This window comes from Mus caroli, chromosome 2 (genome assembly GCF_900094665.2).
Source record: "Mus caroli chromosome 2, CAROLI_EIJ_v1.1, whole genome shotgun sequence".
Taxonomy (NCBI): Eukaryota; Metazoa; Chordata; class Mammalia; order Rodentia; family Muridae; genus Mus; species Mus caroli.
In genome coordinates, this window is record NC_034571.1 from 65,062,620 (window position 1) to 65,077,952 (window position 15,333).

The 15,333-nt window shown below is 42.5% G+C and overlaps 1 protein-coding gene across 4 annotated transcripts in view; it reads left to right on the forward strand.

Moving 5' to 3' along the window:
* Erich2 (glutamate rich 2) overlaps positions 1-15,333 on the forward strand; it is a 34,293-nt gene that overhangs the window by 17,109 nt on the left and 1,851 nt on the right. For 3 of the 4 annotated variants that reach the window (XM_021155345.2, XM_021155339.2, XM_021155342.2), the window contains 4 exons: positions 1,997-2,089; positions 6,309-6,457; positions 8,782-8,963; positions 12,737-12,794. In XM_021155345.2, coding sequence (XP_021011004.1) covers positions 1,997-2,089; positions 6,309-6,457; positions 8,782-8,963; positions 12,737-12,794 — 482 coding nt within the window. Of the gene's footprint in view, positions 1-1,996; positions 2,090-6,308; positions 6,458-7,700; positions 7,750-8,781; positions 8,964-12,736; positions 12,795-15,333 lie in introns of those variants that run through there. The other variant, XM_021155349.2, reaches the window with a different exon arrangement.

Genomic DNA, 15,333 nt, shown 5'->3' on the forward strand with positions numbered 1-15,333 from the left:
ATATGGACTCTATATAAGTACCCTCTCCCCACTGTTGGGCATTTCATCTAAGCTCCCTCCCTTTGAGTCCTGAAAGTCTCTCATCTCCCTGGTCTCTGGTACATTCTAGAGGGTCCCCCCTCCTCACCTTTACTTTTGCTGCAAACTTTATACATCATATAAATATAATACCTAAAAAATAAATCCGTGTAGCCGGGCATTGGTGGCACACACCATTAATCCCAGCACTTGGGAGACAGATAGGCAAATCTCTGAATTCAAAGCCAGCCTGGTCTATAGAACTAGTTCCAGGACAGCAAGGGCTACACAGAGAAATCCTATCTCAAAAATAAAAAATAAAAATTAAAAAAAAAATAGCAACAGCAAAAAAGAACTTGTATTTAGGTAGGGAGTGATGTGAGCCACAGATGTGAAGGTCAGGAGACAGCTTCTAGTAGTTTTTTTTTTTTCCTCTGTCATGGAGGCCTTGGGGCTCAAACTCAATTCATCAGGCTTGGCAGTAACTGCCATTACCAGATCTGCCATCTCACCCAACCCCCCACCCCGTATATTTTGCATCAAAGAGAAAGTAATATGTAATAGGTCAATGTCAGAGGATTTACATTGTCAGAGGATGTTTCAAGTTACAGTCCACTGTAAAAAAAAGTCCTGTATAAAGTACATCTATCTACCTACACATACTTCTGTATATCCTGTTATCTACCTACACATACTTCTGTATGTCCTGTTATCTATCTACCTACACATACTTCTGTATGTCCTGTTATGTACCTCCACATACTTCTGTATATCCTGTTATCACAGAGTTGAAAGCCCACTCAAAAAGAGATAACATTGCCCAGTACTAATGTTTAGGCTTCAGCCTCCCAAGTGCTGGGCTTTAAGGCATGAGCTACCACATCCTGCTAAACTGAGTAGCTTTTAGTTGGAGAAAAGGTTGAATTCATGACTTGTGATTCTTCCAGTACTAATGGAAGTTAACAGGGCATCGGCAGGAATAAGCGACTGTTGTGTCAGTGTGCCCAAGCTGTATTGGTTGCTTCTCTCCTTGCTGTGACTAAATGCCTGACAGAAGCAACTTCAGTGTGGAGCTTTATTCTGGGTCATAGTTAGAATACACTGCATCATAACCAGGAAGGAGCCCCGCTCCTGGCAGCCGGGAGAGAAATGCGATGCTCATCATTAAGCTGAGATCCAGCCCACAGGATGGTGCTGCTCATATTTAATAGCTTTGTTCACCTTGGGTATCCTAGCCAGTGTTTGTAGACGATGCTGAGCAGGGGTGGGCCTGAAGCAGAGCTGATCCACATTCCACGGGAGACACAGCCCAGGAAGTCAGTGCAGACCAGACCTGGACAGGGGAGCAGAACACTGTGGTCAGATATCCCTGTGCTCATGCAGGGACAAGAGCAAGGGTGGTAACTGTAGGCAGTGAGCCTCACAGATGTGTGGTGTGACCGTCCCAGGTTCTTTATTGAAAGTTAAAAGTAACTGAGGTTAGTTTTTGAAGACTGTGATGACAGGAAAAATGAAAATCTGTAGTGACCATAGAGAAGAATGAACTCAGAGAATTTCTCAGAGGAGCTTCCTAGGCAAGCTCAGCACCGTTGGCTCCACCTGCTGACCGGGAGGTCCTTTGGTTAGGTAAGGACCCTACCTGTGCTAGGTTAAAGAACATTAGTGCTCTCTCTCTCTCTCTCTCTCTCTCTCTCTCTCTCTCTCGCTCTCTCGCTCTCTCGCTCTCTCGCTCTCTCGCTCTCTCGCTCTCGCTCTCGCTCTCTCTCTCTCTCCTTGTTCTGAGTCTTCACTTCTGCCCCACCTACAGGGGAAATGGCTGAAGCAAATCCACAATTTGTTGACCAAAGTTGAAGAAACTGTACCCTAGGGTTGTGTTCTGCGATGGTATGCATAGGTTGTGTTCTGTGATGGTGTGTATGCTATACAACCTTTTCTAAAATGAATGCTAAGCTGACTTCTCATTTCTACTTCACTTAAGCAAATCCCACTTTGGACGCAGACCAAGATTATCAAACAAGCTTTATACTTCTCCAGCACAGATCCCGGGTGGAGCTAATGCATTCTCAGCAAAGTAAGATTTAAATAGTTTTGATTTTTGACTTATATAGTTGATCAATATAAATTGTTTAAGGGCTGAAAAGATGGCTCAGTGGTTAAGAGCATTGAACGCTCTTCCAAAGGTCCTGAGTTCAAATCCCAGCAACCACATGGTGGCTCACAACCATCTGTTATCGGGATCTGATGCCCTCTTCTGGTGTGTCTGAAGACAGTAACAGTGTAGTCACATACATGAAATAAATAAATCTTAAAAAAATAAATCATTTAAGATAAAATTTAGATTATAAGTTTTCTGAAAATACTACTAATTCTATTGGGGGGAGACTGTTTAAACACTTTATTCAGAGACTTGGGGAAAGGTGGTAGAGGTCCACGCTGTCTGCTGTCCTGCGCAGGGCAGACCTTAGTGATGGCCCCGTCGCTAAGAGCACTACTACTAATTCCAATAGTAATTGGGAGACATTTCCTAAATATGCTGGATACAGTTCTTTAAAACTAAGAAAGACACTAAAGTTTAGGATAGTTACTCTCCAGCACAGCCACGCTTTGCCAGACCATCGAATGAGTAACTTCGTAGCATTCAAAACTACTTGATTAAATAAATGCCTTCCATATCGAAAATGTTGGTACATACAGTAAAATTTGCAATCTTCCCTCCATTCTCGCTGTTGTGAAAGCTATGAGTCTCTTAACTGTTTTCTTAAGTAGTTAGAGTTCTTCTTACTGTGAACATCACCATCTCAAAAGGAAGTCAGTGGAGTTGTTTTGTTTTGTTTTGTTTTTAGGAGAAGGGCTGAAGACAGCCCTAGGTAGCGTGGGTTGTCCAGGAACTCTCTCTGTAAACCAGGCTGGCCTCTAACTCATAGAGATCCATCTGCTTCTGCCTCCCACGTGCTGGGATTAAAGGCATGAGCCACCACATCCTGCTAAAGTCAGTAGATTTTAGTTGGAGAAAGGGTTGAATTTATAGCTTGTGATTCTTTAAGTATCTACACTGTAGACTCTACAGGAAGTGAGAAGAAAAGGGCTTGTGCTTTACTGTTAACTTGTTGGGTCAGTGCTCAGATAGATTTTGGTCGTGGGTGTTTATGGTTGCGGCTTGCAGCAGTAGCTAGTGTTCCATGCAGCCCCGGGACAGTGAAGGTGAATCAGAGTATGTTCAACTACTCCAGTCCTCTGAAGTGTGTTGGCTAACCCCCCTACTCAGGGATATAAGTGGATGGATCTGCAGACATCCTAGTTCACAGAGTCTTAGGCATATATGCTGCTTCCTATTGACTTCAGTTATGCCAGCTTTAGCAATGTGGTACATAAAACAATAATAATTAATAATGCTTATAATAATGACATCTAAAAGTCAACTGTCATTTAGTGAAGAGAAAGGCATGAAAACCCTTTTCTTAGAGTTGGTGTGACCATATGTAAGTTCTGGCAAGCCATTCTATGGCAGCCAAACAATGGTCCTGCCATCCCAAGCAATTGAGGACTTGGACTGTCAATGTCAAGTTTCTCTGACACTATTAGAAGACCAAAGGGTCAGAACATAAATTGTCTTCCTGTGCCCTTTTTATGTGCGGAGAAGGGTGTGTGTGGATTGGTTCCTGCTGTCATTTTTATATCTCAAAAAAAAAAAAAAAAAAAAAGGTTTTAGGTGTACACATGTCATACTTTGACTTTGTTCTGTAAGTCCCCTCCCCTGCTGCCACCTCTCATCCTTCCCGCTTGCTTCATCCTTTTCCCCAGTCTGTCTCCCTTTCCACTGTTCTTTTCCATGTACTCCATCTAATACTCTTAAGATGCTTTCTTCCCTTTCTAGTTTCATAATCTATAAACACGTATTAACACACACTCATACATACAATTTTAAATTTGGGTTCGGTATCTGTCTTCATTAGGGTTTCATTATTATGAAGAGACACCATAACCAAGGCAACTCTTATAAAGAACAACATTTAATTGGGACTAGCTTACATTTTTAGAGGTTCAGTCTATTATTGTCATGGTGGGAAGCATGACTATATGAAGGCAGACATGGCTTTGGAGGAACCAAGAGTTCTGTGTCTTGATCCAAAAGCAGCCAAGAGGAGGATTTATTCTGATTAGTGACCTCAAAGTCCACCCCCACAGTGACACACTTCCTTCAACAAGGCCACCTATTCCAACAAGGCCACACCACCTAATAGTGCCATTTCCCAAGGGTCAAGGATATTCAAACCACCACAGTATCTGAGAAAACATGCACTGTCTTGGGCTTATTTGTCTTCACACAATGATTTTCAATGCATCCATTTTTCTGAAAATGTTGTGATTTCATTTTTCTTGAGTGGACACAACTATTTTTTTCTTCTAGCTTTGAGACAGAGTTTCCTGTGTAGCCTGGGAACTCACTATATAGACCAGGCTGACTTCCAACTCAAAGAATCACCTTCCTCTGCCTCCTGAGTGCTGGGATTAAAACTGTGCACATCGCATTCGACTTGAAGGTGTCTAACATCTCATTATGTATATGCACCATGTATTTTCTTTACATATCCATCTTGTCTTGGATAGGTTTACTATTGCTGTGAAGAGATACTGTGACAAAGGCAACTTAGCAAAGAATCATTTAACTGAGGGCTGGCTTACAGTTTCAGAGAGAGAGTCCATGACCATCATGGTGGGGTGTATGGCAGCAGGCAGGCCAGATGGCTCTGGAGCTGAGAGATCACATCTGTTCTATGCGTTTCAGGCAGAGAGCCAGCAAGGCTGAATTTAGCATAGGCTTTTGAAACCTCAACCCATCCCCCAGTGACACAGCTCTCCCAACGAGGCCATATCTACTCTAATAAGCTACACCTCCTAAAACTTCTTAAACAATTCTACTAACTGGAAACCAAAATTCAAACCTTTGAGTTTATGGGGACTATTATTCAAACCATCACATATCCATGGATGAATATTAGACTAGTTCTCCTTCCTGGCTATAGAGTATGGTACAATAATAAACAAATATGGATGTCAAGGTTTTTTTATTGGGGTATATTGGATTAAACCTTTCTGGGTAAACAACCAAGAATGGGATAGCTTAGTCAACTATCCTAGGGAAATAAAAGCTCCATTTATTGTCTCTACAAAGGAATACAGCAAGCCAGTCAACCCATTTGTAGAGTCAAAATCCAAGGACTAGCAAAAAGGATCAGAAGGCCAAAAGGAGCTTGCCACCCAGTCTGATTTCCTGAGTCTGATCTCAAAGACTTACCTGGCAGAGAGAACCAGCTCCTACAACTATTCTCCTCTGACCTCCACATACATGCCATGACACATGACCTAACACACGCAAAGGAAAGGAATGTCAAAAGAAAGAAAAAAAGCAGAACCAAGATAACTGATGATACTGAGTGTTTGGACTTCAGTCTACTTTGAAAGGTCAAAACCACCATAATTTAATCATTTAGGATCTTTCCATGAAGCAGGAAGTGGAATATTTTTCAAAAGAGAAATGATAAAGCATTGGTTTTGTTGATGTCGTTGTTGTTTGTTTGTTTAAGACAGGGTTTCTCTGAGTAGCCCTTCTCGGCCTGGAACTCATTCTGTAGACCAGGCTGGCCTTGAACTCAGAGACCTACCTGCCTCTGCCTCCCAAGTGCTGGGACTAAAGTTGTGTAACACACACCTGGCTGACACTGAAAGATCCTTAACACTCGGCAAAGGGCTTTGGAACATTGTCACAATCATAGCCGGGTTTCTCTATGGATAGAGTGTGCATCCAGGACGCCTTTTCTCAATGTTCCATTTATTGGGATGAACTTTCTAATGTGAAAGCTAAGCTGTTTTACGACTGTAGGGTTAATATTAGTGTGGGAACCTTACTATGAATATAGCACTTGGCAAACTCGGGCATCTATTTACAAACTTCAAAAGTCATTTGAGGCCAATTTTATGGTTTTCTGTCACCACATCACAATGAACCATAAATAATTTCCTAAATGATTCTCTTATGTGCTGTGTGTTGGAACTCTAAAAGAGAGTCTATGAATTGTTACACAACAATAAATAACAAGCAGAAATGGTTTTCCATGAATAATAAAGATTATGCTTTTCCAAAGAGCCAACATACTCTTTAAGTCTATGTTTGCTTGGTATATTATATTCTAATTTTCTTTGAGACATAGTACGCACATGTGTGTTTTGTGAACATAAAACATGACGATCACTGTGACTGAGATGTTTCACTATCTGGCTTTTATGATTAGAAAAGAAGCCTCTTCAAAGAAGAGCGAAGATAAAGCCTCTTTTAAAAGTATTGATAACAGACCATCCTCAAGGAGTACTGAAAATAAAGATGTCTTAACAAACCGGCAGTCCGACCTGTGGTCATCTTCCTTCCTAAAAGAAAGCGCAGGTAACAAATAGCATTTGTCTTACTGAAGTAATTGTGGCTTCTGTTTTAACCCAAAGCTCATGGACATGAGTTGACAATGCTGTCGATCTAAGGTAGGTCAAAGGAAGCAGTACATGTTCAAACTCATATACTGGATTATTTGATATGCAGACAGGCATCTGTGGCTATCCATTATATAAGATAAATATTACAGGGTATGAAGTCCTAGAATGGATTAAAATACTATGAAAACTTAACAAGCTAGCATGCTAGGTACCAGCTTAAAAACTGGATCCAGTTGTCAGACCAGACACTGACCTTTCTCTTGGGAAGGTCATCTTCTAGATAGAGATAGTTGGCCAGTTCTAACAAAGTAAGTGTTGAAGAATAGAGTTTTTAAAAGGAATACTGTTAGGATGTTAAAGATAAATGAAATCCTGTCATTTACAACATAGATGGAACTGGAGATCTTTACATTACATGAAACAAGACAGGCAGAGAAAGACCGTGCCAAAGGACTCTCATTAGTGGAACCAAAAGTTAAGACTGGAGAGAAGGAGGTAACCAGTGGCTGGGCAGAGAAAGGGAGAAGGCAGAGCTGAGGAAAACTGGTCAGTGCAGGGAGGAGACAGGAGTTAGAAGTCGGATGTTCTGTTAAACAGATGACCAGAGACAAGGAAAATACACTGTTCCACAAACTAGAGTGATGGAGTCTGTTTTCACCTTGAGGAAGTGATACATTTGATGAGGTATATTTAACCTGCTGTAAACACCACAAAATTTATGCATGCATTAAACATTACGTGGTACTCCATAAATTCATGAATTTTTTTTCTAAGACAGGGTCTTTCTATGGAGCTCTGGCTGTCTTAGAACCAACTCTGTAGATCAGGCTCACCTTGAATTCAGAGATCTCCCTGCCTCCGCCTCTCCAGTGCTGGGTTCAAAGCAGTGTGCCACCACCATCCAGCTGAATACATGCAATTGTTATCAATCACTTTAAAAATACAAATTTTAAACAGTGATATAAAACACCACCATGAAAGATAATTTGAGGCTGTAAGAGGGGCTACAGTGACATTAACAGCACCCAGGAGAGAATGCTTTGGAACCGGAGATCAGGAAACTCCTTCACAATGCTGAGTGTCTGCCTTGAATGAGGCTATCTTTGTGATGTCAAAGGATGTTCTTAATCACCTATTATGACCCTTCCCCTGATGACATCAGTATGGTGAGGTGGTGCACAAACCGGGTGCCCCTTGGAGGTTCAGGAGGGCGTGGTTTCATGGAGACTGTGGACGAGGCGAAAGCAGGTAGATGGAACCCTTAAGGTCCACTGTCCACTTTCAGGACAGGCATTTGGTTTAGAGTCGCTTTCTCTCTCTCTCTCTCTCTCTCTCTCTCTCTCTCTCTCTCTCTCTCTCTCTCTTTCTTTCTTTCTTTCTCTTTGTTCTTTCTTTTCTCATCGGTCTTTTCCCAGCTTGTCTTCTCTGGTGCTTTCCCCCGAATGTCTTATTTTTCTTTTCCATCTAAGTGTTTATACAGTGTTTATAGTACCTCATGGCTATGATCCCATCAAAGAAGAGACTTTATAGACACTCAGAATCTTCTGAGAAGGAGCTGGGTATAATGAGTTCAGTCTGGAAGTATGGAAGACTACAGAAAGCCAAAGAAAGGCATAGTAGTCTCATAGTGCTACCCAAAGACCCACATTAGAAGAATTAGAATTCTTTTAAATTGCCCTAATAGTACATTTTAATGTATTTTAGGAAAGAACAATATAGACTGTTGTTATGAGTATCAACTCCAGCCAAACTGACGGGGTTGCCTTAGGAACTTGAATATGGGGTTGTTTCATTTCCATGCCCCCAGTTTCTTCATCAGTAGATAGGAATAGAAACACTACCTAGCACAGCAGTGAAGAGCACCAGCTCCTAACTGTTCCTGCAGAGGACCCGGGTTCAATTCCAGGCATCTCACAACTGTCTGTAACTACAGTTCCAGGGATCTGACATCCTCACACGAATATGGCTGCAGACAAAACACCAATGCACATAAGATTAAATTAAATTTAAAAAATTTTAAAGGAGTACTGTCTTTGAAGAACCAAAAAAAAATTTTAAATTTAAGTATATAAATAAAAAACACACTAACCATCTCATTGGGATGTTAATAGAGGTAAATGATCTATGACCTAATATACATACAGGTGGGAGAGTGATGATTTTTGTGTGCTGACGGTTGTTATTAATATGTCTGTCTCACGGATGGATGCTCATAGGACCGTGTCCATTTTAACACCTAAACTTTCCATCATTTGCTGGTTATGTGTGTTCTGTTTTCAGGTGAAACAAGCAAGGATTTGGTCCTTGCAAAGCAAGAGGAAAATAGAGACTATTGCCTTGAGGACATTGAAGAGAACTTGTCAGACTCGACAGATGGTGATGGTGAAGAGGACAGCAGCAACGAAGATGACGAAGGCCCCGCTAAGAAGGCGACTCAAGCCCCACTGGAACTAATGGCAGAAGTAAGTCTGTGCACATGTGTTATAACTGAAGAGGCATACAGATGCTGAAAGAGTTAAACAGGACACAATCTTATCAGCTAGAGCAAATGAATCAGTATATATTAATAATTATAAAATTAGCCTATTGTTTTGAGGCACAGTGTTTCCCTAAACTTGGTACTTGCATTTTCTTGGCTTAGCTGGAAGCCAACAAGCCTCAGACATCCTTCTGTCTCCATCTTACTCTGCCCACACCCGGAGCCAGGATCCCAGGTGTGGAAAGAACTCATGGCTTGTTTCACAGGTGCTTGGATCAGAACTCTGGTCCATGTGACTGTGAAGGTAGCACTCAGAACCACTGAGCCCTCTGTCCAGCCCTCAGAACTTAGTTCGAGATGATCCAGTGGCAATTAAAAGTATTCACTAAATAGTAACATCAGAAACTGGAAAAATTACAAACAAGAACTGAAGAAGCTAGTTAAAATTCAAGGTAAAGGAAGCAAGTTAAGAGATCAAGTGGTAGATATTTGGAAAATGTGCAGATAAACCAACGCATATCACAATTAATAAGGAAGCAGAAAATTGTAGGCCTGGTAACACACACCTATGATCCCAGGCCGTGTGTGTGTGTGTGTATGTGTGTGTGTGTGTGGTGGGGGTGGGGAGGAAAAACAAGAGGTCATTAGCTAGAGTTTGAGGCCAGCCTGGGCTACTTGAGACCTTGTCTCAAATAAATAAATAAATAAATAAATAAATAAATAAATAAATAAATAAAGTGTAACTACAAAGAGGAATGGGGCTGGAGGGATGGCTGGGCAGTTAAAAGCACGACTACTTTTGCTGAAGACCTGCGTTTGGTTCCTGCATGTGTACACCTACCTGACAACCTGCCTGTAACTTCCAGGGTCTCTGATACCCAATTCTGGCCTCTGGACACCTGATACACACATGATGCTCATACATAACGCAGGCACTCACACATACATAAAATAAATGCAAAATTAAGTTAAAGTCTAAACCTTGGACAAGAATAGAGATTTTTTTTTAAAGCAGTGATGGCATTTGTTAATATGTAAGGAAAGACTCCAATTAAATTATCAATCAACAGAGACGTTTCTCAGAGAGTTCTGTTTACACTAAGAAAAACACTTAGGATCGCTTCTCAGCCTTTTGGCTAAGATCAAGTGAAGAAAAACACTTAGGGCTGGAAAGATGGCTCAGTGGTTAAGAGCACCGACTGCTCTTCCAAAGGTCCTGAGTTCAATTCCCAGCAATCACATGGTGGCTCACAACCATCTGTAATGGGATCTGATGCCCTCTTCTCGTGTGTCTGAAGACAGCTACAGTGTTCTCACATACATTAAATAAATCTTTAAAAAAAAAAAGAACACATTTAATTACATTTTTATTTTATTTGTTTACTGGGAGGTATGTGTGTGTGTGTGTGTGTGTGTGTTTCACAGTGCACGTGTGGGTCCTGGGGATTGAACTCAGGCCGTCAGGCTTGGTAACAAGCACCAATACCAACTGAGTAGCCATATCACCAGCCCCAGGAAGAAAGTGTTTAAAAACCTTAGGACAGAAACTGAGAAAAATGTTAAAGAACTGCTTCTTAAATTGGTAAATTGTTCTTTTCCCATGTCTGGGAGTGAGAGAGGGGTGTCACCTCATCCTGCAGAGGACTTTGCTCTTGTAGGTAGATCTCTGTACTGTGTAGGTTCCTAAGCTGCCTCACACAAACAAGGACTGCCATCAGACAGTAGGGTGGTTTCTTTATTAGAGGCAATAGAAAGAGCTAACGATACAATATTATTCTAGTAAAATTATACCCTAAGTAAGAGAGACTGTTCAGGTCTACGGATGTCAACTGGGTTGTGGAACACATGCGCAGTCCACACAAGGCCCTGAATCAACCTCTGCCCCCAACTCCAGAATAGACTTTAGTGCCAGAGGGAGAAAGTGATCACAAATGTTTGGCTTTTTTTTAAGTTTCTGAACAATCTTAATACATATGCACATAACCATTATATGTGTATATACGCTCATTTATTTAAAAAATACCTGAAAGGAGTTGTTGGCTGATTGGCTAAAAGCATTGGCTGTTATTGCAGAGGACCTAGGTCTAGTTTCCCACACCCACGGGGCTGCTCATATCCATCTGTAACCCAAGTTCTAGGGTGATGTCCTCTTCTGAACTCTGTGGGCACCAGGCATGCACCACATGACACACACACAAGCAGGCAAAACACTCATGCACATAAAATAAAATACAAGGATATATATAAAATGTTTTAAAATTTTACATCTCTAGATGATAGAATTAGGAGTATTTTCAATTAGGGCCAGGATTATTTATTTAGCTTATAAATTCCTATACTGCAAGCATGTACTACTTTTTAACCAGCCAAAGCAATAAGATGTCCAAGCAAATGATGATGCATCTGCAGAACCAGTAGATACTGAGCTATGAACACAGCTTTAGTTCACAGTTCTTCTGGCTGTTTTTCTTTTTAAAATTTGTTTGAGCCGGGCAGTGGTGGCACACGCCTTTAATCCCAGCACTTGGGAGGCAGAGGCAGGCAGATTTCTGAGTTCGAGGCCAGCCTGGTCTACAAAGTGAGTTCCAGGACAGCCAGGGCTACACAGAGAAACCCTGTCTTGAAAAACCAAAAAGCCAGGTGTGGTGCCGCACTCCTTTAATCCCAGCACTCGGGAGGCAGAGGCAGGTAGATTTCTGAATTCAAGGCCAGCCTGGTCTATAGAGTGAGCTCCAGGACAGCCAGGGCTACACAAAGAAACCCTGTCAACATAAAAACAAACAAACAAAAAAAAAGATTTGTTTATTGTTTGTCAGTGTTTGTGAGTGCTTTAGTATATTCACACATGCAGATGTCCTCAGGTCAGAAAAGGACCTTGGATTCCTAGGGAACTGGAGTTACAGATGGTTATGGGTCATCATATGGGAGGTATGAACATAATCTGGGTCTTCTCAAGAGCAACACGTGTTCTTCATTGCCTGGCTCATCTCTCCAGCCCCCACGATGTGTTTAAAATTAGTAACTGTCATGTCATCATGGTCTACGTTGCTAGAGGAAAACTGACCCTGCACCAAAGAAATCCTTAAAGTAAATGATGAGACCGACGTGATGCTGGTTGAATCAGCCTCCTCATCCCCAGGCTGCTGAGAAACAGATCTTGTGGCCAGGCAACAGGGCTGGGCTCTCCCACCGAGCTCCATCATTCACCTTCAGATACAGACTTAGTCTGGAGAGATGGCTCGCTGGTTAAGGCTTTGTCTGCTCTTTCAGAGGACCAGAGTTTGCTTCCCAGCACCCACACTATGTAGCTCCAGGGGATCTGACACCCTCTTCTGACCTCTGCAGGCACCTGCACACACATGGCATATATTCACACACACACACACACACACACACACACACACACACACACACACGTATGTGAATAAAAATAAAAATTATAAAAATATGTAAGTGTGGTTAGTTGACTACAGACTCATTCACAGAGAAATGTGTAAGTGTTAAAAGCACTGGGTTAGCTGCTGGGTTAGGTGGCACATGCCTTTGGTCCCATCACTCAAGAGGCAGAGGCAGGCTCTGTGAGTTTGAGGCCAGCCTGATCTACAGAGTGGGTTATAGGACAGCCAGGGATACACAGAGAAACCCTGTCTCAAAAAATAAAATAAAAATTAGAATAACTAGTCATTCATCAGTATTTTTAGGGAGTTTGTTTAAATTTTGTCTTGAAACCACTTACCTGAAGAATTTGTTTTCCAGTTCCTGAGAGCAGAAATGGGCCGAGACTACCAGCTGGCAAAAAAATTATGTCAGATGAGTAAGTACAGAACACTCTTACCTTCTCCAGCTATCCCTTTACTTCTAGGACCGATCTCATAACATGAAGATGCCTGGACTATCCCAGTCTAGTGACTTCTCTGCCAGTGTCTCAGAGATCCTTTAGAATAAATTAGTTCAGTTAATCTATAACTCACCGGGACCCCAAGAGCACCTCTGTGTGTATTAAATTGATGTAGATGACAGACTGATCGCTGTCCTGGAAAAGAGAATCTTCATGACATAGGAGGCAGTAAATCGCTTTATGCTGCTAGTTTAGGAGCCAGGGGGCCTGGGAGTCTCTACTAATAGGAGTCTCTATTCCACAAATGTTCAGCCCTGCTTGTGTGGGAGGCACTTTGTGAGACCCTGGAAAATCAGCATTCTACCTAAACCAATCCCACAGTTAATCAGGTCTAGTGCTGGACGAACAATAAAGTAAGGAGTAAATGGTGTGTCATGACTGATAGGCGCCATGGAGGAAGCCAAAGTAAGGGAGAGGAGGAGAAGATACTAGAAGGTCAAACGGTTTCCATCGGATGGCCTGGAAGGCTTCATTCAGAGCTTGAGCACAGAACTGAGAGGTAGGGAGCCAGATGGTAGGCACACAGAGGAACAAGGCAAAGAGCAGGAGGAGCCATGGCTGTGCCCAGAGGGGAGGGCCCTGAGGCAGCCCCACAAACCAGTGTGGATCAAACTGGGCAAGAGGCAGGTGCTAGCATGCAAGCCAGCGTCATGGCATGGGCACTGGCCGAGTGGGCATCGCAGACCTTTCCCCAGCTGCCCTGTGGTAAGTGGGAAACACTGGAAGCTTCCGGCAAGAGGAGAGATAGGGTCTACCTTATCTTTCTAGCTGGTTGGGATTTCTCAAGATGGCTGTGCTTTTCTTGGTGTTTAAGCAGTGAGTGCTTTGATGACTTTCTTAACTCTGTACTTGATAGTTTCATCAAGTTCAAAAATTCCTTGAATAGAACGAAAATGTAAAAAGGTATTTATTTTCATTTTATGTGCATTTTCTTTGCCTGCATGTATGTCTGTGTGAGGCTGTCTGATCACCTGGAACTGGAGTTACAGATGGTTGTGAGCTGCCAGGGGGGTGCTGGGAACCTTTTCACATACTGCTTCTGCCCTTTTCCTGAGTCTCCAGTTAACAGACTAAATTAATAAATAAATAAATTAATTAATTAATAAAAGTTTCTAACATGTATCTTCACTCAGCCCTGAGTTTTAAATTTTAGATCTGGGGGACTGGAGAGATGGCTCAGTTGTTAAAAAGCACTGACTGCCCTTTCAAGGGACCTGGGTTCAATTCCCAGCACCCATGTGGCAGCTCACAACCATCTGTAACTCCAGTTCCAGGTGATAAGGCAGCCTCACACAGACATACATGCAAGCAAAACACCAATGCACATAAAATAAAAATAAGTACCTTTATACATTTCGTTCTATGCTCTGGGCATTTCCTGTTGACCTGTTTGGGGGAATTGAGGCAAAAGCCTCAATTGAGGCAAAAGCCAAGGGATCATTTCCTCTGAGTCAATGGAGCCTTGAGCCATCCACAATTACCACACACACACACACACACACACGCACAGACACACACAGAGAGACACAAACACACACACACACACACACACACACACACACACACACACACACACGAATAGCACGCTTGGTGTTTCAGCGCCCCCTGGGGGCCACCAAGATACTGCATGAGCATGAAACAGGTGAGTGGAAAGAATCAGGAATATTCCTCAAGGCCAGAGGAAAGGAAGTAGAGGGTGATCTATGGAGTTTTGAAAAAACAGGGTGACTCTGAAATGGAACTGTGGCCTCTAGGATATTGGTAGCATATCAACAAGCCCTCCAGAACGTAGTCCAGCAGAAGCAACACAGTTACAGCAAGAATCAGCAAAAGTGAAGATTATTTTAAAAAGTGGAGTCAGGGCCTGAAGAGGGGAGGACGTGGAAGCCATCAGAGGCCAGGTGCAGACTAGGGGTAAAAGCTGCCAGAACAAAGAGGAAGAAATACCATCATTTCCCTATTTAAAACATTGGCACTTCTGGCATGGAAGGGTTGGTACAAGGGAGAAAATGCTACTCTTTGGGGACAGACAGGAGCTTTATGTAGTCGCTGGGTGGGTGAGACTGGAGCAGGAGCTGGGTTGGCAGACCTGTCGTCCGAGTCTGCACATTGCAAGACTGTTGCCCTTGGAGGTTTTGCTTCTCAGAGAGCTTCCCCCCCTGGCCTGGGAAGGAGGTTGTGTTGAAGAGGTTTTCTTCTTTGGACAGGAGGTAGGAAATACAGAGAGCATTATTTCACTTAAAAACTCCAAAAAGAGGGCTGGAGAGATGGCTCAGTGGGTAAGAGCACTGACTGTTCTTCCAGAGGTCCTGAGTTCAAGTCCCAGCAACCACATGGTGGCTCACAACCACCAGTAATGAGATCTGATACCCTCTTCTGGTGTATCTGAAGTCAGCTACAGTGTACTTATGTATAATAATAAATTTTTTTTAAAAGTGTTCAAAACTCCAAAAAG